At 50.5% G+C, this 24,600-nt stretch overlaps 9 protein-coding genes and 1 non-coding gene across 10 annotated transcripts; 6 read left to right on the top strand and 4 right to left on the bottom strand.

Moving 5' to 3' along the window:
• Nucleotides 1–2,278: 2,278 nt before the first annotated feature.
• Nucleotides 2,279–4,081, bottom strand: M431DRAFT_109780 (hypothetical protein; the record flags this gene model as incomplete). The annotated part of the gene is made up of 2 exons (XM_024911728.1): nt 2,489–4,081; nt 2,279–2,432 (listed from the first exon to the last, which is right to left on the bottom strand). The coding sequence occupies exons 1-2, from the start codon at nt 3,703–3,705 to the stop codon at nt 2,279–2,281; spliced, it is 1,371 nt and encodes a 456-aa protein (XP_024777565.1). The 5' UTR covers nt 3,706–4,081.
• A 792-nt stretch (nt 4,082–4,873) lies between these two features.
• M431DRAFT_352198 (hypothetical protein) lies at nt 4,874–7,335 on the top strand. The gene is made up of 3 exons (XM_024914489.1): nt 4,874–5,037; nt 5,113–5,351; nt 5,424–7,335. The coding sequence occupies exons 1-3, from the start codon at nt 4,901–4,903 to the stop codon at nt 7,223–7,225; spliced, it is 2,178 nt and encodes a 725-aa protein (XP_024777564.1). The 5' UTR covers nt 4,874–4,900; the 3' UTR covers nt 7,226–7,335.
• A 447-nt stretch (nt 7,336–7,782) lies between these two features.
• M431DRAFT_79443 (hypothetical protein) lies at nt 7,783–10,281 on the bottom strand (the record flags this gene model as incomplete). The annotated part of the gene is made up of 1 exon (XM_024922820.1): nt 7,783–10,281. One exon carries the CDS (start codon nt 10,279–10,281, stop codon nt 7,783–7,785), a length of 2,499 nt encoding a protein of 832 aa, XP_024777563.1.
• A 1,155-nt stretch (nt 10,282–11,436) lies between these two features.
• M431DRAFT_492122 (hypothetical protein) lies at nt 11,437–11,988 on the bottom strand (the record flags this gene model as incomplete). Its single annotated transcript, XM_024916979.1, has 1 exon — nt 11,437–11,988. The coding sequence occupies one exon, from the start codon at nt 11,986–11,988 to the stop codon at nt 11,437–11,439; it is 552 nt and encodes a 183-aa protein (XP_024777562.1).
• A 2,688-nt stretch (nt 11,989–14,676) lies between these two features.
• M431DRAFT_351999 (hypothetical protein) lies at nt 14,677–16,746 on the top strand. Its single transcript, XM_024914487.1, has 3 exons — nt 14,677–15,131; nt 15,194–15,633; nt 15,694–16,746. The coding sequence occupies exons 1-3, from the start codon at nt 14,895–14,897 to the stop codon at nt 16,658–16,660; spliced, it is 1,644 nt and encodes a 547-aa protein (XP_024777561.1). The 5' UTR covers nt 14,677–14,894; the 3' UTR covers nt 16,661–16,746.
• On the bottom strand, nt 16,636–18,417 carry M431DRAFT_505443 (hypothetical protein). Its single transcript, XM_024918641.1, has 2 exons — nt 17,875–18,417; nt 16,636–17,792 (listed from the first exon to the last, which is right to left on the bottom strand). The coding sequence occupies exons 1-2, from the start codon at nt 18,205–18,207 to the stop codon at nt 16,833–16,835; spliced, it is 1,293 nt and encodes a 430-aa protein (XP_024777560.1). The 5' UTR covers nt 18,208–18,417; the 3' UTR covers nt 16,636–16,832.
• Nucleotides 18,418–19,502: 1,085 nt separating this feature from the next.
• M431DRAFT_78784 (hypothetical protein) lies at nt 19,503–21,274 on the top strand (the record flags this gene model as incomplete). The annotated part of the gene is made up of 2 exons (XM_024922743.1): nt 19,503–21,110; nt 21,197–21,274. 2 exons carry the CDS (start codon nt 19,503–19,505, stop codon nt 21,272–21,274), a joined length of 1,686 nt encoding a protein of 561 aa, XP_024777559.1.
• Nucleotides 21,275–21,472: 198 nt separating this feature from the next.
• On the top strand, nt 21,473–21,573 carry M431DRAFT_t57. Its single transcript has one exon. It is a non-coding gene; the product is annotated as a tRNA-Ala (tRNA).
• Nucleotides 21,574–22,576: 1,003 nt separating this feature from the next.
• Nucleotides 22,577–23,250, top strand: M431DRAFT_351988 (hypothetical protein). Its single transcript, XM_024914486.1, has one exon. It carries the CDS (start codon nt 22,672–22,674, stop codon nt 23,038–23,040), a length of 369 nt encoding a protein of 122 aa, XP_024777558.1. The 5' UTR covers nt 22,577–22,671; the 3' UTR covers nt 23,041–23,250.
• A 15-nt stretch (nt 23,251–23,265) lies between these two features.
• M431DRAFT_505440 (hypothetical protein) lies at nt 23,266–23,813 on the top strand. The gene is made up of 3 exons (XM_024918640.1): nt 23,266–23,332; nt 23,389–23,523; nt 23,589–23,813. Exons 1-3 carry the CDS (start codon nt 23,317–23,319, stop codon nt 23,762–23,764), a joined length of 327 nt encoding a protein of 108 aa, XP_024777557.1. The 5' UTR covers nt 23,266–23,316; the 3' UTR covers nt 23,765–23,813.
• Nucleotides 23,814–24,600: the final 787 nt, after the last annotated feature.

Raw genomic sequence — 24,600 nt, 5'->3', positions numbered from 1 at the left:
CTTTCCCCATGATTTTCTATTCTCCTTGGGACTAGTAGGGGACGTCTGTTGTTGCGTTTGCAAGGGTGGAAGAGGACCAGGCTGAGCCACTAAAGGCGAACTGGAGTGAGTCTGAGGAAGCATCTGTTGCTGGTGGTACTGCTGCGGAAGCGGCTGTGCATGCTGACCAACTGGTAATCCCTGCATAGGCATTCCTTGAGTCTGAATTTGGCCGGGCTGCAAGATCGGGCCCCCTTGGTTCAGAGAACCAGCCGGCAGTGGCGCAGTATGCATTTGAGGGGTTTGGCCTAGAGGAACCACTGCCTGAGGTGGTGGCATTCCCTGGCCTTGGATAAAATTCTGCTGTAAAGGTATTCTCTGACCCTGGATAGCATTCTGCTGCAATGGCATTCCTTGGCCTTGGATATTCTGCTGCAGAGGCATGCCTTGACCTTGGATAGTACTTTGCTGTATTGGTATTCCTTGACCTTGGTTGACGTTCTGGCGAAGCGGCGGTGCATTGCCTGGCTGCATCTGCGACACCATTTGTGGCTGCTGGTTATTTTGCGGTACCTGTGCCTGAATCTGTTGAGGAACCGGGGCCGGAGCCCCTTGGGCAAACTGCTGCTGAGATCCGCGTTTATCCAACGGAGACGTAGGCGTCGTAAAAGGAGGTGGTTTAGTGAGAACCTTTCTCTGGTTGACCTTCAGTGGAGCTACAGCTGCGGCATGCTGAGTCTCGTCATGCTCCTGAATACTAGTCAGGAGGTGACTAGAGGAGGAAGGCCCCATGTTCGTGGGAGACTGTGGCGCATTTTGGATGGGTACATCGCCCGAACTCGGTCTGGATTGACGTAGTGATTGGGACCGTTGCACCCCAGCTTGCCTTTGATCTGGGCTTGGTTGCATCTGAGGCTGGGGAGATGCCATGCCCTGTGAATTTCCCTGCATCACATTTGCCAGTTGCTGTTGTGGCATCGAGTGCCTCTTTGACCTATCGTACCCAGCGCCAACAGGAGATGCGGATGGTTGTTTCCCATTGGGATTCGGAGCACCGCCATGAATTGGAGACTGGAGTGGCTCTTGAGAGGGTGGTCTCCCCAGTGCTGTATTCAAAGGGGGTACCGAGGCCGAGCTCTGAGAGCCTGGCGTAGAGGCAAAGTAAGCGGAAGAATTCGCAGATCCTCTTCGAGACTCTAGCGGAGACGGTGTTTCCATAGGAAGGCCAGACGAAGAACTCTCCGATCGAGATCGTATGGGCGACACTGGCAGAATCTCATCTTGAGTTCCCCGGCGCTGGACAGGCCGCATTTGGGGCGGTGGTGATTGGTGGCTCGCAAAATTAGCATAAACCCCTGGATGAGCGACACTCTGCGGTCTGGGAGGCTGGGAATTTTGTGCTGGAACGGCATTCTGTCGCGGATCACCTCCTGGTTGATAAGATGGCCGACGTTGCTGTTGAAGATGCTGTGCCGGGCCAGCCGTGGCCGAGCGCGGCGCCATTCCAGCCGGCACTATCACAGACCCGGGAGGCGGAGGGCCTGTTCTGATAGGCATCTGTTGCGGCCGACCTGGAGCAGACCCCGCTGACTGGTGCTGAAGAACAGGCATTGCACTTGCAGGCCTCATAGGTTGTTGGCTCTGCAGTGGTCCATACGGGGTCGCGACCGGCGGACCGTCGTCGAGCGGATATGGTGCTGTGACTGTACGAGCAATTGGCGGCTGGGGCATCGTAACCGGTTCTACTGGATAAGGAGGCTGAGCTGCGACCTTGAGTGGGACGGGGGGTGCAGCATATTGTTGAGCAATTTGTAGATTAGACTTTGATAGGTCTGGTTCCGTCGTATATGGTCTTTGTATGGGAGCCGGTGGTTGAGCAGTTGCGATGCCAACAGATTGCTGAACTGGAGCTGGGGGGTTCTGTGGTGGGATTTGCTGTGAGAAAACTGGGGCCGGAGCCGGGACTGGAGCCGGAGCTGGTGTCGGGACGGGGGCAGGTGTCATAGAAGGCGGGTGTTGTCCATGTGCAACGAGTCTATAACCCGATGATCGAGCATCTCTATTAGTAGGGTCTGTACCAGAACCTTGCTCTGGGCCTTTCATGGCGTCCTGTCCCTCCGGCGCCTGTCCAGGCTTCCCCCGAGCAGGCCGAAGAACGGAAGGGTATTTGACCACTCCGGGAACAGAGTTATCTTGAAGTTGTGCATCATTTTGCCCCTGGGGAGCAACAGGGGTATTCGGAGTCGGTGCCGGCGGTTGCTGTTGCTGTTGCTGTTGCTGTTGCTGAACGACTGAGTTCCTAGCTGGCTTCAGAACAGAGGGGAATCGGTCCACCGGCGGCGTGGACTCGGCACTCGGCCTCATGCTCAAGTTCAGCGATGCCTCTCGTTGCAAAGCCGGGCTCATTATCCGTGCCGGAAGCGCGTTCGCGAGCTGTACGGTTTGCTGAAAAGCTTGGCCTGGCGCATAAGCTTGATAGTCCTCCTGTGTCTGGCCACTGCCAGCATACGCATTGTAAGCGGCGCTAGATTCTCGAAGTGTCGGCTTCCTGGCAATCTTGAATTGGTTTGGGACGTCGTTGCCTTGTTCTTGAGATGGGCTCTGGACCTCGCTCTGCTGTTGCTGTTGCTGTTGCTGCTGTAGCTCCCTTTGCAACTCTTCTTCTTCCCGTCTCTTCCGCTCCTCTTGTCTCTGTTGCACCCCACGCTGCCTCTCCTCTTGCTGTCGTCTCACCTCCTGTCGCCGCAGCTCCAACTGTTGTTCCTCTGTCAATTTTTCTTGCCTCACAGCCCCCTCCTCCAAAGGAGTAAACTCAACCGGCAGCTCCACATAGCCAGGCCGTGGTTCCGTCTCAATCGGCGCCATAACGTAGTTGTCCGCCAGTTCAATGGGGTCAGGGTGTGTCTCGACACGGGCAGATGCTGTGTGTTCCGTCGGCATCTCGGCCACGAAACCCACGGGATCAAACTGGAGATGCATCGGGATGGCGGTTTCAACCGGAAGCTCATACATCTCATAGTGGTAGCCTCCATCATCAACTGGTGCACTCGCTTCTCCCACGATATCACTTCCCATGATATACTCCTGCGGGGATACTAATGTTGTTTGCTCCTCATGATGCATTACAGGTGGTGGTGGCTCAACAGCTCGTTGGTTCACGACAGTCGTAGATCCACTGGCCACAGTCTCGGTCGTCCGTGTCATTGGCGTCGTATTCTGGCTCACCATGGGGCTGACACCTCTAGTATCCGTCGATTGTCCAGCCTTTAGCTCTCCCACCACTGTCCTCCTCGCTGCCTCTTCCTCCTCTTCATTCAGCGGGCTTACATCCGTATATGCGCCTGGGCCTAGAAACATGAAGTTCTCGGGCTGGAACACTCCCTCCTCTTCCTCGGCCTCCTCCACATGACTGTCCTCCCTCCCAAAATCGTCCTCCCAGACTGCACTGACGGGCTGCGCCGTTGCGGACATGCGCGATCTCCATCCATCTCTGTCTTCTCCAGCGCGGCCGGTCCCGCTGACACTCGCATGTCGTTTGACTTGTTGCTGCGACTCGAGCCGCTCCTCGGGTGCGAGGTCTGGGGCCGGAGACCTGGCGTCGATATAGTCGGGGAACTCGTCGCCCGCATTGGGGAAATGGTATTGGACATGACCGGTAGGCTTGTATCGGTAGAGCCATCGACTGCCGTCATAGTCCCACTCCCAGCCAGTTGGCAGAGTGGCCATGATAAGCCGCTGCTCTGCTCTTCAGTCCAAACGAGCAACAAACGCAGAAGCCGCCTCCTCCAGCCGTATCATAAATTAGAATGCAGAGTGTCTCGACTTGAATGCGTGTTTAGAAGCGTCGTATCGAATCGGATCGTCTCGTTCAGCTACTCCTCTGTCGCATCGCCGCGGAAGAGCAAGAATCGTCAACGCTATGCATGGGGAAGCGCTGTATTTGATCGCAGCAAGAACAAGAGCCCGAGTAGACCGGCATTCAATGTCGCTCGCAAGATGAAATGCGTCCAAACAAAGGATCCAAGCAGCAGGGACCAAAACGAGAGCGGCCGAGCTGTTCGCTGCCGGTAGATTAAAAAAAGATAAAAATAAAACAAAGAGCTGACAGCTTGCAAATGCAGCAAATGAAGGGCCGAGCTGAAGCTGATCCCGCTCTGCTAACATGCATCCAAGCCACTGCGGCTGGGGCTCTCGAAGGGTCCAGGCGGGGGCTGCTAACATGGAATCCATCCATCGCTATTGGAATTGCAACTGCATCCAATGGACGCCTTGTTAGGCACACTTCGGCCTCTAGTCCATTCTCGGACAGCTTCTTTCACCAGGGCTTTGTTCGATGAGAAGCTTCTTTGATTCGTCTGTCTCTGTCATTGGTCATATATCAACAATGCTTCGTATAAGAGTACAACCTAGAAGCCTTTTCGCATGGGTCCGCAGCACCTAGCTTTGCCCTTGTCGTTGTCATCACCATCATAGCCCCAAATCATTATCTAGAAATCCTTTGGTTTGGCGGAGCTTTAATCATATCGATGCCGCATCTCTATCTGTATTACTCCAGGAAGGTAGTTGTAAATGAAAAGGCAATGAAGATTCTCAGTGTATCGGCAATTTCCATAGGTAGTCAGTAGGTAATATCAATGCGATGCTACTTCACAGACAAAAAGATGCACCCATGCACTTTGGATAGGAACTTGTGCATATCTCTAAACTTATTTACAAAAGTAGTTACAATTTTTTAATAGCTCTTACTACAAACCAAGACTCTGGATAGCCACATCTAAAAGAACAAAATGGCACCTCCAACCTGAAACTCTTGTCAGTATCAAAACGGGAGGCATTTGATGCAATCCGCGGGGTACCCGAACCTCCTCTTCCCACTTCCAGATTGCCATCTCTTATTTATTCCACCCATTTCTTTGTCAAAATGGAATCAGTCGCAGTCTCTATTCAAAATATTATTAATATGGCAAATCATGCAAGGGCAGATCAAATAGATGTGGGTTATTTTGCACCAGACACGTTCAACTGCACTTCAAATTGCCAAAGGCCTTCAAGTGACAAGCAAGTAACCCACAATCAAAATATACTTCCGATCATCTTGTGGTGCTGAATTCTCTCGATTAACCTTCCCTATAGGCATCGCAAAGTACCCTCGTTTAACACAACTCCATTCCAGTTCGATCATGTCACCCTTTCGGCAGGCCGTGGGTGCAGAGGATGCGAATTTCTGCGCCTCCTCTTGTCGGGAATGTTCGAAGCCTACCCGGAAATCAGCCCGGACAATACTCAACTTAGATGGACTGGAGCACAATTTACATTAGAGGTCACTCCCCAAAATGAGAGTTCTCGATATATTCAATTCTTTTATCCCAGAGGTTAGTTAAATTTAGACGTTGGTTCAGATGAAGAACCCCTATGGATTCTATTTACAGCTAACCTCTGGACAGGGGCAAAGATGAGAGTCTTCGGCATGCCTCCATCAAACCTGCTAACTGGAGACACATCTTCTTCCACGTCTTTCGATAGAGCAACCAAACTGATACAACAATGTGAAGATGGCCACTCGAACTGCAATTCTGGGCGAAATGTCGCACTTCCCAAAAGACTTCTTCATGTAACCGAAATCAGCAACTCCGGCGCTGATGTTGGAATAAAACTAGTGATAACTGAAGGCAAGACTGGAACATATGCCTGCCTCTCTCACTGCTGGGGTGATCCGACACTGATCTATTCAAAAACATTGTCATCAACCATCGACGAGTATTACGACTTTATTCCATGGACAAAATTGCCCAAGACGTTTCAAGATGCCGTTATTCTATGCCGAAAGTTCCGCATCGAATATCTATGGATCGATTCTCTTTGCATCATTCAGGATTCTCGCAGTGATTGGGAAGTAGAATCTACCAAGATGGGCAACATATACCGGAATAGCTACATCACCATAGCTGCATCCGCATCCCCCGGCTCCTTTGGCGGATGTTTCTCCAAGACGAGACCGGATCACTGCATCGTCATTAAAGAACTAGGGCAACCAGATGTATATGTCGGCATCAGGGATTGTAACGGTGCCGGAAAGAGTACCAAAAATATGGAAGCATCCTTCTTTAAGCACTTCCCTCTCTTCAGTCGCGCATGGGTGTACCAAGAGCGAATGCTCTCCCGCCGCCTTCTCTACTGCAATAAATCAGAGTTCCAAGTCGGGTGTCAGGAGACACTTCAATGCGAATGCGGCTCGGGCCAGATAGCACCCCATTTCTCGCCCGCCCCCAGAGGTTTGAACGTTGCGAGTCTCAAGGGGCCAGCGAGTCTGAAGCCGGACGAGCATGGCGGCGGTCTTGTCGGTCAGGACTTTACCAGTCTTCTGTACCGCAACTGGATGGAGGTCGTCGAGACATATGCAAAGCTCAATCTGACCAAGGGATCCGACAAGCTTCCGGCGCTCTCCGCGACGGCTAGAATTCTTGCTGAGAACATGGGAGATGGGTATTTGGCGGGCATCTGGCGCAGTACCTTGATGGAGGGCTTACTCTGGTATGTAAGAGCACCACTCTCAAAGCATCGACCAAGAGGCGAAGACTGGAGAGCGCCATCTTGGTCATGGGCAAGCATCGATTCACCATCCGGACTGGGCTTCATCGCTCCAGCAACAAGATTCTCGAAATCTTTTGAAGGCAAAATCGAAGCTGCGGAATGTGTCGTCGCTGGGCAAGATGACTTTGGCCAAGTGACCTCTGGCTTCATCCTCCTCAAAGCATCTCTAGGACGCACATTCTGGCGTATTCGCTGTCGAGGGTGCACCACACCGGCCGGTAGGAAAGGCAAGGCTGGCTTCCCCCGCGCAGATTATACTTTTTATACAAATGAAACGTTTCCATCGCCAGCAGAAGGTTGGGTGCCTTGCGAGTTCACGGAGCCCCGGCTGGACGTGATGGGCGCAAGTCTTGGCTTCTTTGCTGATGCACTGATTGACGACGCGGCCCGATATGGCTTCTTCTCGTGCATTGGCAAAGGATCGTGCAAGTTGGCGCCATGTCATTTGCTATATGTCCATCGTTTTGAAGGGCGAGGTGGTGGAGTGCGAAAGGCGAAAACTGGTGAAAGGGGAATCGACGCAGATGCTTTTCTGGTGTTGACAGAAATCAAGGGTCAGCATGATACCTTTGAGAGGATAGGTTTGTTGACGATTACACACAATGCACAGGCGAAGAGGAGGAGTGGTTCAAGAGCGTCTGGCCGGCGGTCTTGACACCAGAGAGGACAGTTACACTCATCTAGAAGTTGAAGATTCCCTCAAGCCTCTTCACGAGAAGTCAAATTTCTAAATGAGTTCATCAATGCCAGAAATAAGAGATCATGTCTGGCTATTCCATTGTTCTAGCAAGTGCTCGTGGCTGATTTATACATCTAATCTACACATGTAGTTTCTACATTCTGTTGTCTCTAATCCATCCCATATTAGTCATTATATGGATGCAACGTATTTCGCTGCCTCCATTCACCTGTCTCAGCCAGTGAGCACTGCTTTATCCATTAAATCATCATTTTGCGCCACCAATAACAGTTGTTCAACAACAACCTGCCCATATGGTTGCCCGTCAAGAAAAAATGCAATGCTAAGCTTGCTAGAGTGATAAAGGAGAGTAAATCGCTTCAACCAGAATAAACCCAATAACAATGTTCAAGGTTTGGCCCCAGCAAACCATTCAATCTATGCTCTAGAATCGTTGAAAAAAAGAAAAACAAAGGACAAGGCAGAAAATGGGGGCCGGCCGTCAATCTCGTAAAATGGAGTGCAACACAGGGTTAGACCATGTCCTTATGACTGTTGATGCTCCTAGTTCCGCTCCGTGCCCGCCCAAAGAAGCGAGACCGCGATTGGTTTTGAGAGTCGACTGACATGGCTGGGGCCAGTGCTGATGTAGTAGACGCTTGAGCCACTGCGTCAGATTCTTCCTGCAGTCCCCTCTCCTTCTCTCGGATAGAAGCCATCCTCTGCATGTGGACATGTTCTCGTCGCTTCTCAAACACATCTTGGAACCCTCCAGTGATAGGTTCTTGATTCGGCACACTGTGAATGCTCGAGGTAGCGCGAGGTCGGCCCTGGGCTGGAGTGTCGCTGTTGCTGCTACCATATGCAGGCGGCGCAGGCATATTTGCCCAATACATGGGATGCTCTCGGCTTCCACCAGGGTCGACCCGAAGGGGTGCCTCGATGCCCACCTGAACCATCTGGTACATGAGCTCCGTGACAAATTTGTTATGGCGGTTCAGTCGAAGAAGTTCGTTTTGGAAGCTGCTCTTGTGGAAGAAGACCATGTTCATAGTGCACGATCGTACTTCTTTGAAACCAGTCATTTCGGTGATGATGCTTGGCTGGTAATCCCGCTTATTGTCCTTGACAAATTCCAGCATCCTGGCTTTGAGGTCGTCGATCAAGTGAGCCGGCGTCCCAAATCGCATCTCGAGTGGGATGACGTCCGAAAGTCCGTTGGATCGTCTCTGATTGAGGATGAAGACGGTATTGAGCAGCGAGTTCGGGGCTTGGACAATATGACCCTGCATCTTTTTGAACTCGGTATAAAGCAGGGAGATTTCAGTGACATAATAGTCATCACCTGTCAGTGTGGCTCCGGTGTTGCCGTAGATGGTGACTCGGTCGCCCACGTCAAATGGATGTTTGATGAAGACGAAGATGATGGACTGGAGGAATTCTTGGGCTGTCGCCTGCAGCATCCATGCCAGACCGAGAATCGAGGAGCCTGCAGACGCAAGGCCAGCGGCCGTCGAGTCGGACAGGATAGCGACGAAGACGATGATGGCAATGACGACGATGACAAACAGAAAAACTTTGTCAAGCTTTTGGATGACGGAGTCGAGATCCTTGAGTGATGCTGCGATGGCTTTCTTTTCGAGGTGAATTTCGTTGCAGACAGCCTCAAACTCATCCATAGAAATATCACCGTTGAGATCTTTGTCGAACATGCTGAAAGCCGCTTCTGCTTCCTCTACTGTTTCAAAGCCAGCCTGCAGGTCTTCCAGATGAACAGTCTCGCGGCCCTCACGAACTACGCTACGGTAGATTAGGCGGGCAAGAGTGTGCGCCGAGCCAGTGTTGCGTAGCAGCTCAGCTACTATCCTGCGAGGGTGATTATTGTCAGCGCCTTTTCGACCCAGAAGATCGTTGCCGACTCTGCCAGCAGCGTGTCCAACTTTGCCCAGCACATGACGTGCATTGTTGTGGAAAGCTTTCATGGGCGTCTGCAAGCCGCTGCCAGAGGGATTGCCGACGCTGCCCTTCCAAAAGGCATCAGTGCTTTCGAGCTTGGACTTTGCGTATTCAAAAAGGCAGACGAGTTGGCGGATATCAGCCTTGTTGTTCTCGATTCTAGTGGCGTACGTCCGCTGGTGAAAGCTTTGGGCAATCCACTGGATAAGAATCTTTTCCACAAAGTTCAGCGTGGCCAGGACGAAGAGAGCAATGATGACTTTGTTGACGACGCTGATCCAGTGCATGTGAACGTTTCCAGAATCGCCGTCTGGGACGGGGGCGCGATGTCCGTCCATTGTGGGCTTGAAGGAGATGAGAATGGCGAGCCACCATAGAAACATGGCTGTGTGCAGCTCAAGACGCTGTCCAATGTCCCGCCACTTGTGGGCATTGGTCGATCCGACCATTCGAGCAACACTATGGAATAGAGGCGGAATAAGATTCGTAATCATCCGAGTCACCCAAAGTGAGCACCACACAATTTCAAGCCAGATGCCAAACCACATGATGTACACGCCGCCTGTGCCGCCCACAGCGTGCTCAGTTCCATTGAACTTGAACGTACCGAGGAGGACAGGAGCTAATAGCAAGGCGGCACCAGGGATAAGGTAAATGATGTACCGAAAGAAACGAGGAAATTTGCTGATGAAGAGCCATAGTTTATAGAGGGCAGCGTCCCTGTTTTTCTTCTTCTCCGGCGCGGCTTCTGTGGAGGTCTGGTTAAAAGCATCCTCAGGCTCGGGGTTGTGATGCCGATTTCTTGTCCGTGACTTGGAGGCTTGGTCATGTTCCTGGTTTGAGACCATGCGCTCAGCGCGGAGAAGCTCAAGATCATCGTTAAGGCGATTCGCCTCAGCACGCTGGCTCATCGGTGTCACGGCACCATTGCCGTCATCATGAGTAGGGGCCAGCGTATTTAGAGTGTTGAAGGTGTCGAGTGTCGGAGCCTCATATTTTTCATCATACTTTTCGTCGTACTGGTCGTCAAACTTGCCGTCATACGCCTCACCGTCGTGTTCTTCTATCCGATTCATTTCTGAAGAGCCACGGTACTGATGGGAGGCGGCAGGGGCAGCAGGAAGAGGAGGGACGGGAGGGAATGGCTCTCCAGCCATGGTGATTTTGAATTATCGAACTGTCCCGCAGTCGGAAGCGTATGTATGTAGTTGGCTCAAGCTCAAAAAAAGGACGGTGGGTAAAATGGGGAAAAAAAGAAACCGTTGGCCGTGGTATAGTATATAAGAGCACCAGAGACACAGATGCAGCGAGGGGGAAACAGATGTGCCAGATCTAGTAAGGATCAATGGCATCCAGACATCGGATCCAACGGGAGGCTCTCCACAAGCCAATGCTGGCCCTAATACAATAAAGTCGATGTCAGAAGCACAGGGTCCGAGGTGATCGGCGTGGTGTTTGCTGGCGTAAGTGACGGCCTTGTGGAGCGAGTGACGAAACGATGCCGTTTGCTTAGAAGAAGCAAAGATCTGGGCAGCCAAGAATTTTAACGAGAGACAAGGTTCTGTCCAGCTCAGGGCGGGGATCCAGGCTTAAAAACAGACTGGACGCAAGGGGGAAAAGAGGAGACGACGTTCCATTCCTTGAGCGAGTTTTTTTTTTTTTTTTTTTAACCTCTCCATGATTTGATGGCAAAACTGGTTGCTGGCTATTCCAGGTTGTGTTAGCACTACGGAGTCCCAGTATAGCCTCAAACTATGGGCTAGTAGTGGACATGGAGTCACATCACTGATATTGATAGCACCAGAAGAACCACTAATGTGGCTAGAAAAAATCTTCCCGGCGAGGCGAGCATATTCCGGGAAAGCTGCCAGGGACAGACAGCGCCATGAATGCCCGTTTTGTCCATGGCTAGCCCTCTGTGGCGCCCAACGGTGCGCTTTTCGCCGGCCATGCAGCGCCTTCAGGGCATCTCTGCAGCCACAATTTCTGCTTCTGCCCTCTTTGCTCACCACTTGCAAATCTTTTCGCTGCCAATTGATCCATTTTCTACCCGCATGGCGGCAAACATGAACACACACTGAGGCGATAGCGCCTCGGTTAGCGCCACACCACTAGGCACAGGGAGCCTCCGGAGTGCCTCTTCCAGCTTAGCCGCCCTGCTGCCACATGTCACTGCAAGCGATCCGACAGAAGACGCTGGAAGCTGCTCCATCCACCATGGAAGTCTTCAATCATATGTATCCATCCGACCAGAACATATCCATGGATGTCGTTTTTCCCACCCCGTCAGACGAAAACAAGTTGCAAGACGCAGCCCTGCCTGCTGGACTTTCCCAGAACCGCCGAGGCCTACGTGGATCCATAGGCCCACCAGCTGCTGTGCGATTTCCTTGATTTTCCCCCTCAAGCTTTTTATAACCATCGAGCCTGACAGGGTTGCTGACGATCGCGGTGGAGCCAGCATGCGGGACACTTGGAGCACGTCTTAGCGTGCCGAGGCGGCGAGTCGCATTCACCGATTCCCAGAGCTTGGCCTCTTGGCTGACTCGGCTTGCTTGTGCTCGGGGAAAGAGATGCGAGGGCCATTGCTTCGATAGCGGCATCATCAAGGGGGGTACGAGTACGAGTATATCGTGCCAGCGTCCTGCAGGTGTCCGCCTGGCAACAAACAATTGGCTGATAACGACGATGGTCTCATGCCTGGGCGTACGGAGCTTTGACCCTCTCTGCGAATGATCGGCAGCCTGCATGGCCTCCGTCACCTTCACCGCAGTAGACGACATACCGCGAGCCAGGACTGCACACGTTACCCGCCGCTTCCGCCTTGATTAAGTTGCAGCTCCGTACGGGATACCTTGCAGGCGCCTGCAGCCGCTGCGTCAATGTTGAGCCTCCCCGGCTTGGCTCTGCCTGTGCAAACCTCAGCTCGGACCTTGTCACTGTCCGATTCAGCGCCGTCTTCTCACTGTGCTGCCGGCCCCGCGTGTCCCACCGCTACCCAGTCCCGGTCCGGGCCCGCAGACTGTGGGAGACACACATACGTACGCAGGCACAGCATTGGACCCCGATGCCAAGAGCCATCGGCGCGATTCCCATGAGTTGTCCGTTGCGAGTTAATTGTCTGCAGGGGCCATGACGGCTGGCCGCACAAAGATAAGCTAGCACGCTAGCAATCGGTATCATTCTTATGGCGCTTCCGCGGACAATATCTAGCCGGCAAATAAGATGATGATATTGAAGACGATCAGCTTATCAATGCCTTTACGGCTCTTCTTTCAAGCCAAAAGAACCAAACACCCTTCTCAGACAGATCATCTGTACGATTTTATTTTATGACAGCCATTACTATTAATCCGACTGCCAACCTCCATTTTGATACGAGGTAGCTAGTGGCAAAGACAAGCTTCGCGGTTTGCGCTCCACAGCCCGCAAGGCCCGCTACAAATCGAGATTGCTTACCATTGATTGCATGCGTCCAGCACGCCCGCACGGCCAAAAGAATGGAACATCGATCTCTGATTCCCCAGTTAAACGAGCACTTGCATATAACATGCTGGGTACGTAAATTTTACAAGCCCGTCTACAATTGCTACTCTGCTGTCCTTTGAGTTTCCTCCCCCTTTACCCAGCAATGACTGAATCAGACGGAACTTTTAATCATCGTTTTACTCCATAAATCCTATGCACAGATATTCATTAGGTGGATATTAAATGGCTCGGCAGCCTCGGGGCCATGTTAAACTGTCCCACCCCTTTTTGTTACTGCAATTGAGTCAGTGGTGAGTGCGCGTCCACATGCACCAACTCAGTAGATCCTTGCTTCAGAAAACCGGACCCAGACGTAGATTAGCATTTTGACTCATGGTAGCGGTCGCCGTGGCTTTTCTATTAAAAGAAACTAGAACGGGGTATGGAATATCTTAATAACAGTAGCCGAATAGGCCCAGTGATTAGTGTACATCCTTGGAAAGTTTAGTTTTAAGCATGGCTTCGACGAGCCAGGTTAAGACTTCGGGGGCTATCGATGCTCGAAGAGTTGTGTGAGCCTCCATAGCAATTCAGAATACAAAATGAGGCTTGTGCTCCAATGAAAGTTGTTCCCCTAGTCTTCAGACATAGACATCATATCGCCCTTTATGCATCTCCCAACACCATCTCCTAATATATAACAACAGGGGTCTATGATGAAAATCGGTCTCTGATGTCATGTTGCTAGGATCATAACTCCAGTCGTTCGCGGTTATATCTATAGCCATGCTTAATAACATTAGGTAAAAGGTGTTCATAATTCTATTTGAACCATATTTCATTAAGGACTGTATGTGTTCAGATGTATAGCAAGGATCCGTAGGTGGTAGTTTTGTGTGTCGCCACTAACACCTGTATGTAGAACAGGAATCTTTTCAGTGAAGAAGCTTATCACATAAATGTATATATACTCAAAAGACGTAGGCGTCTCTCTACTCACGACTATTATTTGATGTATGCCGGCGTGTTTTCAAGCATGATGCGCGTTTATAAAAGATGTCACTCTAAGTGCGCAAAGGCACCGATATGTCAGGACTCGGGACTGGCATCTTAAGCTAACCCTTAGGAAAGACATTTTATCTCTACATCCTCTTCGGGACTAAGGTAGGTAATCAGCATGAGAATTCTATCAGTGTGAAGATACAGCCCAATTCTATCCAGTAAATGGTCTGTTACCATTGCAGGAATACATCTCAACACTGAATGCAAATGTGAAGTAGATACGATTACACTATGTCAATTTCAATAATCAAGTTTCTCATACAGATAAATACACATATCAACCAAGTCAGAGTGAATTATTATTTATTATCGTACATACCTATTTTGTTGTCTTGCTTACATGTAGGCATCCAATCAATTGCTTCCTCGTAATTCCCCTCTTTGGCCTTGGGGGTTCGGGATGCCTCCTCCGCATTCCTGACGAGTCATAGCCCTTGTCACGTTGATTTAGGCTCTCGGCAATTCAAAGAGACGCTGCACACGTCATAATCAAAGCGCTCAGCGTAGCATTGGAACTTTTAGTAGTTTATCATTTCCAAACGGGCGCGTAAATCCGGCTCATCTCGAGATTCGCTGCGATAGGCTGTCTCGCCGTCGGGATAATGATGAAGTCGCCTTACATGCACGCAGTAACATTACCACTGCTTGAACGGGAGAAGAAACATTTGTCATATAATACCTAGGTAGTATCAGCTGTAGAAGAGAAATCTCGTTAATAGGCATCTGAACTTATAAGAACCGGGTTTGATCTGATATCACGAGTAATCTCAGCACTCAAATGTTAAACTAAGTCCCGTGCCTCTAGCGGACCCCCTCGTTAAGAGTCTAGAATGCGGGGTGCAGCAAAATGCCCCCCGCGCTGAACCGTTTGGGCAATCTTTAGCGGATGGCTGGCCTAGAAGTGCCTGAACTACCGACGGCAGAGGCAGATAAACCGATAACCATATAAAGGACTCCGCGTGAACCTCCCTTGACCAACGCTGGTTAGACAAGACCATCACAGACCTGTAGCTTTGGTAAATTTTTTTTGTTTATTGCGTGCAGGCCGGTTTTGGTGCTTTCTTTCCCTTTCATCTACCTTCTATTACGCGTCTTTTGCTTTTTACTGCATTAAATAGAGTTACTATCATCATTATTGAGGACGATAACAACGACGACCATGATGGATTCCCCCGACGATAAGCGGCCAACAGAAGTACAACACGCAGAACACAGCCAACTTCCGGGCCCTTCTCGACAAGATGGCCAATCCAGTAAGAAAGGAGCTGATCGCGCTCTGGCCATCATCGGCGACCAAAAGATTGAGGTGTCTGAGGAAGAGAACCGTCGGATCCTGCGAAAGACTGATCGAGTCATCTTGGTCATCCTGGTTTGGGTTTATTTCCTTCAGATTCTAGTAAGATTAACCTCATGAGATCATTTTGGCTATACGTGTGAGGTAAAATCTGACGAGCAAAGGACAAATCCGTGCTGGGATTTGGCGCGACATACGGGCTCAAAGAAGACACGCACCTCAGTGGTGGACAATACTCTCTCATTGGGTCCATCGGCCCAATCGCCCAGTTGATATGCCAGCCATTTTCTTCGTTCCTGATCGTCAAGGTGCCTCACCGTATCTTGATGCCTATCCTTTGTCTCGGATGGGGTATTGCTCAAACGTCAATGGCGGCATGCAACACCTTTTCGGGGTTAATGGCCGCGCGTTTCTTCCTTGGCTTGTTCGAGGGTGGTTGTTTGCCTTTATTCAGTGTCATCACAAGCCACTGGTATCGACGAGCTGAGCAGCCGATCCGTGTTGCCGCATGGTATGGAACCAACGGCGCCGCTACGATTTTTGCTGCCGCCGTTTCGTATGGTTTAGGACGAATTCAATCCAAAGTCTTGAGGGAGTGGCAAATGTAAGTACTCGTCGTCTGCACTAGAGCTTGGGAGACTTGGTTAACGCGATATCCACTCAGTATCTTTCTCTTCGTTGGCCTTCTCACAGTTATCTCTGTCCCTTTTGTTTATTGGAAACTCGACAACGACATTCTCTCTGCAAGATTTTTAACCGAAGAGGAGAAACCAAAGGCAATCGAGCGGCTTCGCGCCAACCAGACAGGCACTGGTAACCGAGAGTTCAAGTGGAAACACGTTATCGAGGCTGCTCTGGAGCCCAAGACTTATCTCTGGTTCGGAATCACGTTGTTGCTCAATATAGGGGCAAGCGTTACCAACACCTTTGGCCCTCTGATCATCAATGGACTCGGCTTTGACAAATACAAGGCCAGCTTGCTCAACATGCCGTTTGGAGCTCTCCAAACTATTCTTATCCTTCTCGCAAGCTTTTTGGCTCAAAAAGCAAAGATAAAGGGGGCCATATTAGCTGTCTTCATGTTGCCAGTTGTGGCCGGACTGGTTATTCTCTACTGTGTTCCACGAGGAGATTCAAGCCAGGGAGCACTACTTGCTGGATACTATCTTCTGGCCTTCATCTTTGCAGGCAACCCTCTCATAGTCTCCTGGATCGTAGGCAATACTGCTGGAACAACGAAAAAGTCGATCATCATGAGTGTGTACAACGCGGCTAGCTCGGTTGGTAACATTATCGGCCCCATCCTGTTCAACGACAGAGACGCACCTGCATATAAACCTGGTCTGCGTTCATGCCTTGGTGTGTTCTCAGCCTTGGTTGGAGTGATATTAATCCAGTGGGCCAATCTCATTCTTCTCAATAAGTTGCAAGCCAAAGCACGCGTGCGCAATGGAAAGGAGGCAGTCATCATTGATCGATCTATGCAAAATCACTACCGCACAACCCGACATCACGAGAATGGGTTGCTTCAGGATGATGAGGGAGCCGGTGAGAGAGAGGACCACATTGGGCAAAACGCCTTCTTGGACCTCACAGACCGCGAGAATGACGAATTTGTGTATATTTACTGAAAAAGGGAAAGTCAAAGCAGCTATGATATCTGTCTTCCTAAATAAACGCCGAGCCTCTATTATAATTCCTATTTCCCAAATACCAGTGAGCTGAGATATACCCTCCAATCTTACTCTCATCCCGATTTCCTTTCTAAAACCTCAAAGGCTTAGCAAATGCTATACAACCGGCTCACGATCTGCTGAAAACCCCTTCATGGGACACAAGTTTAGCCATAAGAACGACAATACCACCAAAGAGGCACATGGCGCCGCTAAACATGGCTGCTTCAAAGAATCCAACATAGTGTTTCACAAAGGCACCATCGATTGGAGGCCCGATCAATGCACCAATGGCGCCCAATGCCAACCCCATGCCGGTATAAGTGCCGATATTGCGTGGGTCCTTGGCACATCCTGTGATGGACACCGTTGCTCCGGATATGATTGTCCCAGAAGTAAAGCCAAAAACGGCAGCATATGCAATGATTCCCGCATTGTTCTTTGTTGCTGTCATACAGAAAATGACGATGCTGGTGATGAATGACCCAAAGGCATACACGTTCAGCCTCCCATATTTATCCGCCAGCACTCCCGGGATAATACGGCCAAACGTGGATGCGGCGTTGAGGATGGCGGGCAAGTAACCAGCAAGTGTTGCGCCCATGCCTCGTGACACGGCATATGTTGGAAGGAAGATGATAGGCATAAACATGCCGATGAACACGAAAAAGGTGGAGATGACGATGAAATTGTACCTTGCTTCGAGGAACGCTGAAGGGATTAGGAACGATGCAGCGCTTGGTGGCAGACGAGCTCTGATGACTGCAATAGAAAATGCAATGAATGGTATCATGAGGAATCCTATAATCCTCACTGTCCATCCAAAGCCCAGGGAGGAGCTGTTGAGCATCTTGGACACGGCAATAGGCATAATGATGCCGCCGACAGAGGAGCCAGATATCGCCACACCGAAAGCAGCAGCTCTCTTCTTATCGAAATACTGCGACAAGCTGCCCATGGCTGGAAACTGCAGGAATCCCATAGTGACGCCCATGAGGACGCCTTGCACGAGCATAATCTGCCAGTACGTCTTACATAGACTCAACATCATGACGGCGAAGATATAAATGACAGCTGCCGGGTGGATAACCTAATACACGATCAGTTATGAAAAATCTCCGAAGTGAGAGTTGTTCTTCTCTTCATTAAGGTAGGATATATACTATACATACCTTTGAACCATAGCGATCAAACATGGGACCTCCAATCATTCCTACAAAGAATTGCAGAAATGCAGATAGGGAACCAATCCAGGCCACATCATCGGGAGATCGATCACTCAGTTGGTGAGTCAGGTAGTACTGCGTAAATGTGCCGAAAGAATTGGAGAAGCCCATACAGCAGAAAAAGATGGAAGCAGCTCCAAGAGCGACGAGCCATGCTCTGAGACCACCATCAGGCGCGGGCTCTAGTTCGTCCTTGGACAAGGGCAAGGTTTGCTGGCCAAGGCCCGCTTGTTCCTCCGAGAAAGGTGCCGTTTTCTCGTCTGACAGTGAGTACGACATGGTAAAATTTTGGGCGATTTAAAGTCTCCTTATTTGGATCTGATCAGACCGTGCTTGGGAAGAGTGAATGCGGCTTGATCATGGTGGAGGGAGATGCGATTGATAACCAGGAAACGCTCGTCTCTTATAATAAAAGAAATAGCGGTTCGAGACTGAAGGAATTACTCGGTTCCCGAAAAACGCCGTACTATCAGGCTCCTTAATCCACATCTCGGAGATGGAATTTTGTCATTGAGCTGAAAACTTTCAGTCTATCCAACAGCTTCTGTCGAGGGATTGCGTGTAAGTCGGGGTTCTGCCAAATCAGGAAATAGCTGAGTCATATGTCCGAACAATTTCGCGGGCTGGTAAAAATCAAAATCCGGCCCGACTCGGACTTCAATCCCCATCTGGGAATTTCCCGAGTCCGTGAGGTAATGAGCCAGTCCCTCAATCCCTCAACTTCCTTTTACCTGCACTGCAACTCAAGTCTTATCGAAAATACCGATTACCAAATCTAGAGTTACTCCGAAAAGACGGGGAGCCAATGGACCATAGACCGAAAACTGTGGTCGTCGAAGTAGAGCGACGACGACGGAGACCTGCAATGCAAGTACATGAACGTCAGCTTCAATCTCAGGACATCTCATCTAACTAGGTGATAAAATGAAACTACAGATCATGTGCGCTCTGTAGAAAGCGCAAGCTCAGGTGTAACAGGCAACGGCCCTGTGGCAACTGTATCCGGTCTAAAACGGAGACCTGCGTCTATGAGAATCACCACCTGGTGGAGCAATCTCTGGCGGCCGGACAATCGCCTGGACGCAGCCAAATCGGCGTCTTCTCTCTTGAATCTCGCCCTCAAGCACAGTCTCATCTGGATTCTAACCTTAATGACGCGTTGGCAATACGAAGTCACGGTTCAAATGCAGCTTCAGGAAACACCATCAGCCCTCTGGCCTCTGGAAGTCAAGATGGGTTAACACTCAGCTTGAGCGCTTCCGATGAGAACAGGCCTAGTTTCTTCGATCTAGATCGATCTGAAGGTGCGTCAGGGTCTCTGATTCAGTCTGTGGATGCAGTTCCCGACTCGGATTTTCTTGCCAACGCATCTCACATTACTGGAGGAGCCGTTCATTTTCACCGTGACAACCCGTCGGATTCGACCAATGCCGGGCTTATACGGAGCGTCACGCATAAGACGCGATTCTTTGGTCAGAGCCATTGGATCAATATCTTCCAGACGGTAGGCAGAACATTTCATCTAGCCTTGTTTAGACCCCGAACGTCACTCACCTTCATTTCAGTTCAAAGGCATGTTTGTCATGAATGAGATTCATCTTTTAGAGAGCAAGTCCAATGTCTACCCCCTGTTGCTCAAGTGTAAGGCCTTGGCGAGGGTCATTAAAGCCAAGAGGACCCCTGCCTGGCCGACCATACCAACAAAAGAGCTCCCTGAAAAGCAGATTTGCGACAAACTCATTGATTGCTATCTGAAGACAACCGAGAACGTATACAGGATTCTGCATCTCCCGTCCTTCAAGAGGGACTACGAAGAATTATGGGAACCCGGAGCCTATCCTGACATAGCGTTCATCGTTCAGCTCAAGCTCATATTAGCCATTGGCGCAATGTCTTATGATGATGACCTATCCTTGCGCACCCCGGCTATCCGCTGGGTGTACGAAGCAATGACATGGGCAGCAGAGCCCGAGTTCAAAGCCCGCCTAGGCATTCAGTTTATCCAAACTCAGATACTACTGCTGCTAGCTCGGGAAGCTGTTGGTGTCTCCGGCGACTCAGTCTGGGTGACAGCAGGCGACGTTGTCAGGAGAGCTATACACATGGGCCTGCATCGAGATCCGCGTCATCTGCCAAAGCGATCACTCTTTGCAAATGAGATGCACAGAAGGCTTTGGAATACCATTCTTGAGATGCTTCTGAGAATGAGCCTAACATCAGGGGGCCCTCCGCTCATTCGCATGGAAGACTTTGACACGGAGACTCCCGGCAACTTTGACGACGAGCAGCTCATGATCGAGGGCTCACTCGAAAAGCCCGAAAATGAATACACAGTCATGTCCATTGCGGTAGCTCTTCGAAAGACATTTGCCGTTCGGCTAATGGTGGTCGGATTCGTCAACGACCTCTCCTCATGTGGGACATATGAGAGAACACTGGAACTAGACGCTGAATTACGGTCGGCTTACAAGACTCTCTGTCGGACTCTTGGAGGATTTAAACCCCAGTCTGGAAGACCGAGCGGTCCTTCTCCGCTGGACTTGCGCTTCGTGGACTTCATCATGCAACGACACATATCAGCTCTCCACACGCCCTATCTCATCCCAGCCCTGCGCCAAGCAAAATACGCCCTGTCCCGCAAACTCGCCGTCGAGGCCGTTCTCAAGACATGGTCCGCAGTCTACCCTACTTCGTCAATCATGGCTCCCCAACTGCGCCATAACGGCCCCAGCTTACCCCAGGACGACCTCCTCTCGCGCCTCGCCTGCTCCGGGCCGGGGTTCTACAGAGTCGCCTCGCTACAGGCCAGCTTGCTGGTCGCCGCCGAACTCGACAACCAACTCAGAGAGGAGCGAGGCCTCGTCCCCTCACCCTTCCGAGCGGACCTTCTCTCTGTGATCCAAGAATCCAGAGAGTGGTGCCTCCGCTCCATCAAAGTTGGCGAGACGAATGTCAAGGGCTACATGGTCAATTGCATCATAGTCGCCCACATAGAGGGCCTAATGAAGGGTCTTGATGCCAAAGAAATTCCTCCATTGTTCCTCAAGGCCGCCGAAGACTCGGTAGAAGAGTGCCTTGCGATATTAGAAGAAAAAGCCGGTCAAAGTCAGGACGAAGCAGCGGATCCCAGGGATGAATTGGATGTGGGAATACGTCCACAGAGCCCAGATTGGGATTTCTTGGTAAGACTCTTTCTGAAATCTTGACTCTTTTGCTCTCTGTTATAACATGTTGCTAACTAGTCGACCTTTACGTTCTTGCTTCACAGGTATCAGATGCCATGTTTGCGTACAACGCCGGCATGTCAGAACCCATGACTTGGATGTTCAGTGAAGCTGTGCGATGAAGACAGAGTACGGAGTAAGAAACGTAAATTTAGACTAATCCCAACTCACATAGAGTGTAACATTATTATACGTATAATCAGTTCAAAAATATTTCAACTCTTGTAACATCTATCTACAATCTACAGTAATCATACAACCATCATCCAAGTAGACAGCGTATGTAGCATTCTACAGCCAACGCTTTCAACAACGCAAATGGGCGGATGGTTTAGTGGTATAATTTTCCCTTAGCATCAAGCAACCATCGAGCTGCTTAACCGCATGGGAAAGGTCCGGGGTTCGATTCCCCGTTCGTCCAGTTGTTTTTCTTTTTTGGAAATTTTTTCTCCTTCTTTTTCTGTCCAATATCCATATTTTTTTCTTCCACTTCTTTGTGTGGATGGTGTCGGCGGGACTCCGGCCGGCTTTAATCGGCGCCGGAGAATCTCGGAGGTACGTACCTGCAGTAGACATACAAAGAGAGCTGGGATAATCGCGTGAAATACTCAAATCGAGCAATACAACGATATATGTGTGATGCACGAACAGTCTCAAATAACCGCGTTATCAAACGAATCATTGCCCAAAGGAGGCAGGCAATGCCCTCACCGCTTTGATTTATACTACTGCCTAATATTATAAAGATTGATAGTTCAGCAATGCTAGCAAGTTGGAGCATCCTAGCGCCAAGGCTTGTCTCAATCCAGATCCAGGAACTTACCCGGGAAGAACCATAGATTATTTTTTCTTTTTTTTTCTTTTCTATATTGCAAACAGTATAGTACTTGTATGAGTATGGGGTGCTGTAGGTGGGGGTTGCATATATTGGACTGGAGAATCATCAGTCTACTGGTCCGTAAGCATTCATGGACTGAGGCACATGGTAACCATTGCACAAGGCGGGATAGAAATGTGGCATCACATGAATAAGTCGCCGGAAATTGGTGGAAACGTAGCGAAGTATGGGAGATTTCTAAAGCAATAGTTGTGTCTCCCAAAAGAATAGAGCGATGATATACAACTAGAGATTGAATCTGTTGTGCTTATAGCCCAATACAGACATCCAGCATTACTTGAGCCTGGACTTCTCGTCTGCCATTTGGGCGGATATTTCTCGCGTTTTGGAGGGGCAGTCCTTCATCGACCAGGTTCCCGCGGAACAGGATGCGGTGGGGGAGGCGGAATGGCGGGGTTCCGGGAAGGCCTGCCAGGGAGCTTGAGCAAGCATATAGCTCCGACCACTCAATGAGAAACCCTTCCGGCCTCATCAATGTCGTGTATGCCCGTTGTTCGTATGCGAGAAGTCATTTGACTCTCAGCTGTCCAGGGATTCCAACACACATTCCCAACAGAGAGAGGCTATGCTAATGGATGCCAATGGAACCAAACTCGTAAGGAATCCGTAGGGTGAGAAACGATGGCGCCTCTGCCCCTCAACTCCGTCCTCCCATGCGCCACGTTGATAGGATATGACGTTTGCCGCGCTGAAATCAGGGGAACAAGACGGGTGGCCCGCGAACAATGGGCTGAGCCACAAAGGTGCCGAGCTCCTCTCCACGATTCAAGTCGGGATGCAGGCATTTGTCCAGCTGGCCCAGGGTGTCCATCTGTCCCTCCAGTTGTTCTCCTGGCCGTGGAGACCCTGAGACCCCGTTTGCCACACTACGTATGTGCTGAGGGCCACCAATCGCGTTATCGTAGCTCTGGAGCTGTTGTGAGTCCAGATCATCAGATGAGCGGAAGCCGGACGGTGTATCCACGTATGGAGGACACCAACACCCCTTGATCCACGCTGCTACGCCATTGAAACTTGCCAAAATAACAACGCAGTAGCCTCGGGTGCATAATTGTCTGTGTGGCTAAGGGGCAAGGGGTCATCACGTAGATCATGGAGTGTCTAGAGAAGTGTGAGGCCTCTGACTGACCCCATCTTGCGCAAGGTGGCAGCTGTAAGCTTATAAATAGTCCCGTCCCTCCCCGTTGAATCCAATTTCTTCTTCTCTCCTTGAATCAAGCACTCTCTTCACAAAATCCACAATCACACATCTTCTTCTTATTCACAATGGGTTGGTTCGACGGTATGATGAGTCCCGCAGCCACTCGTGTGACGACGTTTGTCTAACTGGTATTGCAGATAACTCTGATCAGGCTCAGGCCTACGAGGAGGTCACCCAGCGACCTCACGAAGCCAAGTGGTCTCACGAGCTCATCGGCGGTGCTGCCGCTTATGAGGCTGCCAAGGCCTACGAGGACCACGTTGCCCAGAACGGTGAGCAGCATTGTCTTCTGTTGACTTTTCATATCGCATTTCATGTTCTAATCTCAATTGCTTAGGCCACCCTGACGAGCACGCCCAGGCCAAGGAGATCCTCGCCGGTGCCATCGGCTTCTTCGTCGACCGCGAGGTTGAGACCAAGGGCCTCGACTTCATCGACCGTGAGCGTGCTAAGCGCCACGCCCAGGAGCAGGCCGAGGAGCAGCTCAACAACCAGTACGGAGACCGATGGTAAATACAGTCAGATAGAATAAGAAAAAAATCGACAGTATCATTGAAGCCAATCGTTTCGTCTAAGACGCGTGTCTTGATGCGGGGTTGTGAGAACTCCTCCACGAAGCTCTCTCATAAGCTTTGGTGTGTCCCATAGTCGGTGAGATGATGTTATCTGCTGCACCTGTCTCGCGACTGACGAGCTAGGGGCTCGTAAGCGTGATGAATCTGCAGTGCTGCATGTAGCCGGCGTGGCAGGGTGCTTCCAGCTTTGCGTGAATTGTGATCAAGTTTCACTGTAAACCAATATAATCCGCCCCTGGGTCTGGGTGACGATAGTGGTTGGCCAGCCGGGAAACGATTGCCGATTAGCCCCAAGACCATGTCAGTTGCTGCATGTATAGTGGCTGAGAAAGCTTGCTCGCTGGAGAAAGCTTGGCTTGGACCAGCTTCTGGGGTGAAACGCCCAAAGCATCTTCAGCAGCGAAAGGGTCGCTTCAGGGATCTTTAGCGGGGCTCATCGACCAGAGCCACAGCTGGTGGATCGAATCAGGTCTGGGAGCTTGCCGTGTATCCGGAGGAGCGCTGCGGAGGCTCACCGTTTCCTCGAGCTTTGCTGTTCTGGCCCTTTTGAGCTAAAGACGCGCCGCGCGGAATAGCAAACGTGGCTTGCCATCTGAGACTGGGCTTGCGCTAATGGGAATAGGAGTTGGGCAAAGGACCCCTCTTGAAGCTATTGCCATTCAGTGACCTGGCCTGAAAATATCAGCGAGAAGATGCCAGAACGTACCATGGAGTCTTTGAGATGATGATCTTGTTTACCGGTGGTGGAAGTAATTCTGTGGCAGGCTGGTGAAC

Source organism: Trichoderma harzianum, assembly GCF_003025095.1.
Source record: "Trichoderma harzianum CBS 226.95 unplaced genomic scaffold M431scaffold_3, whole genome shotgun sequence".
Classification (NCBI taxonomy): Eukaryota; Fungi; Ascomycota; class Sordariomycetes; order Hypocreales; family Hypocreaceae; genus Trichoderma; species Trichoderma harzianum.
This window is presented reverse-complemented; position numbering and strand designations above follow the sequence as displayed.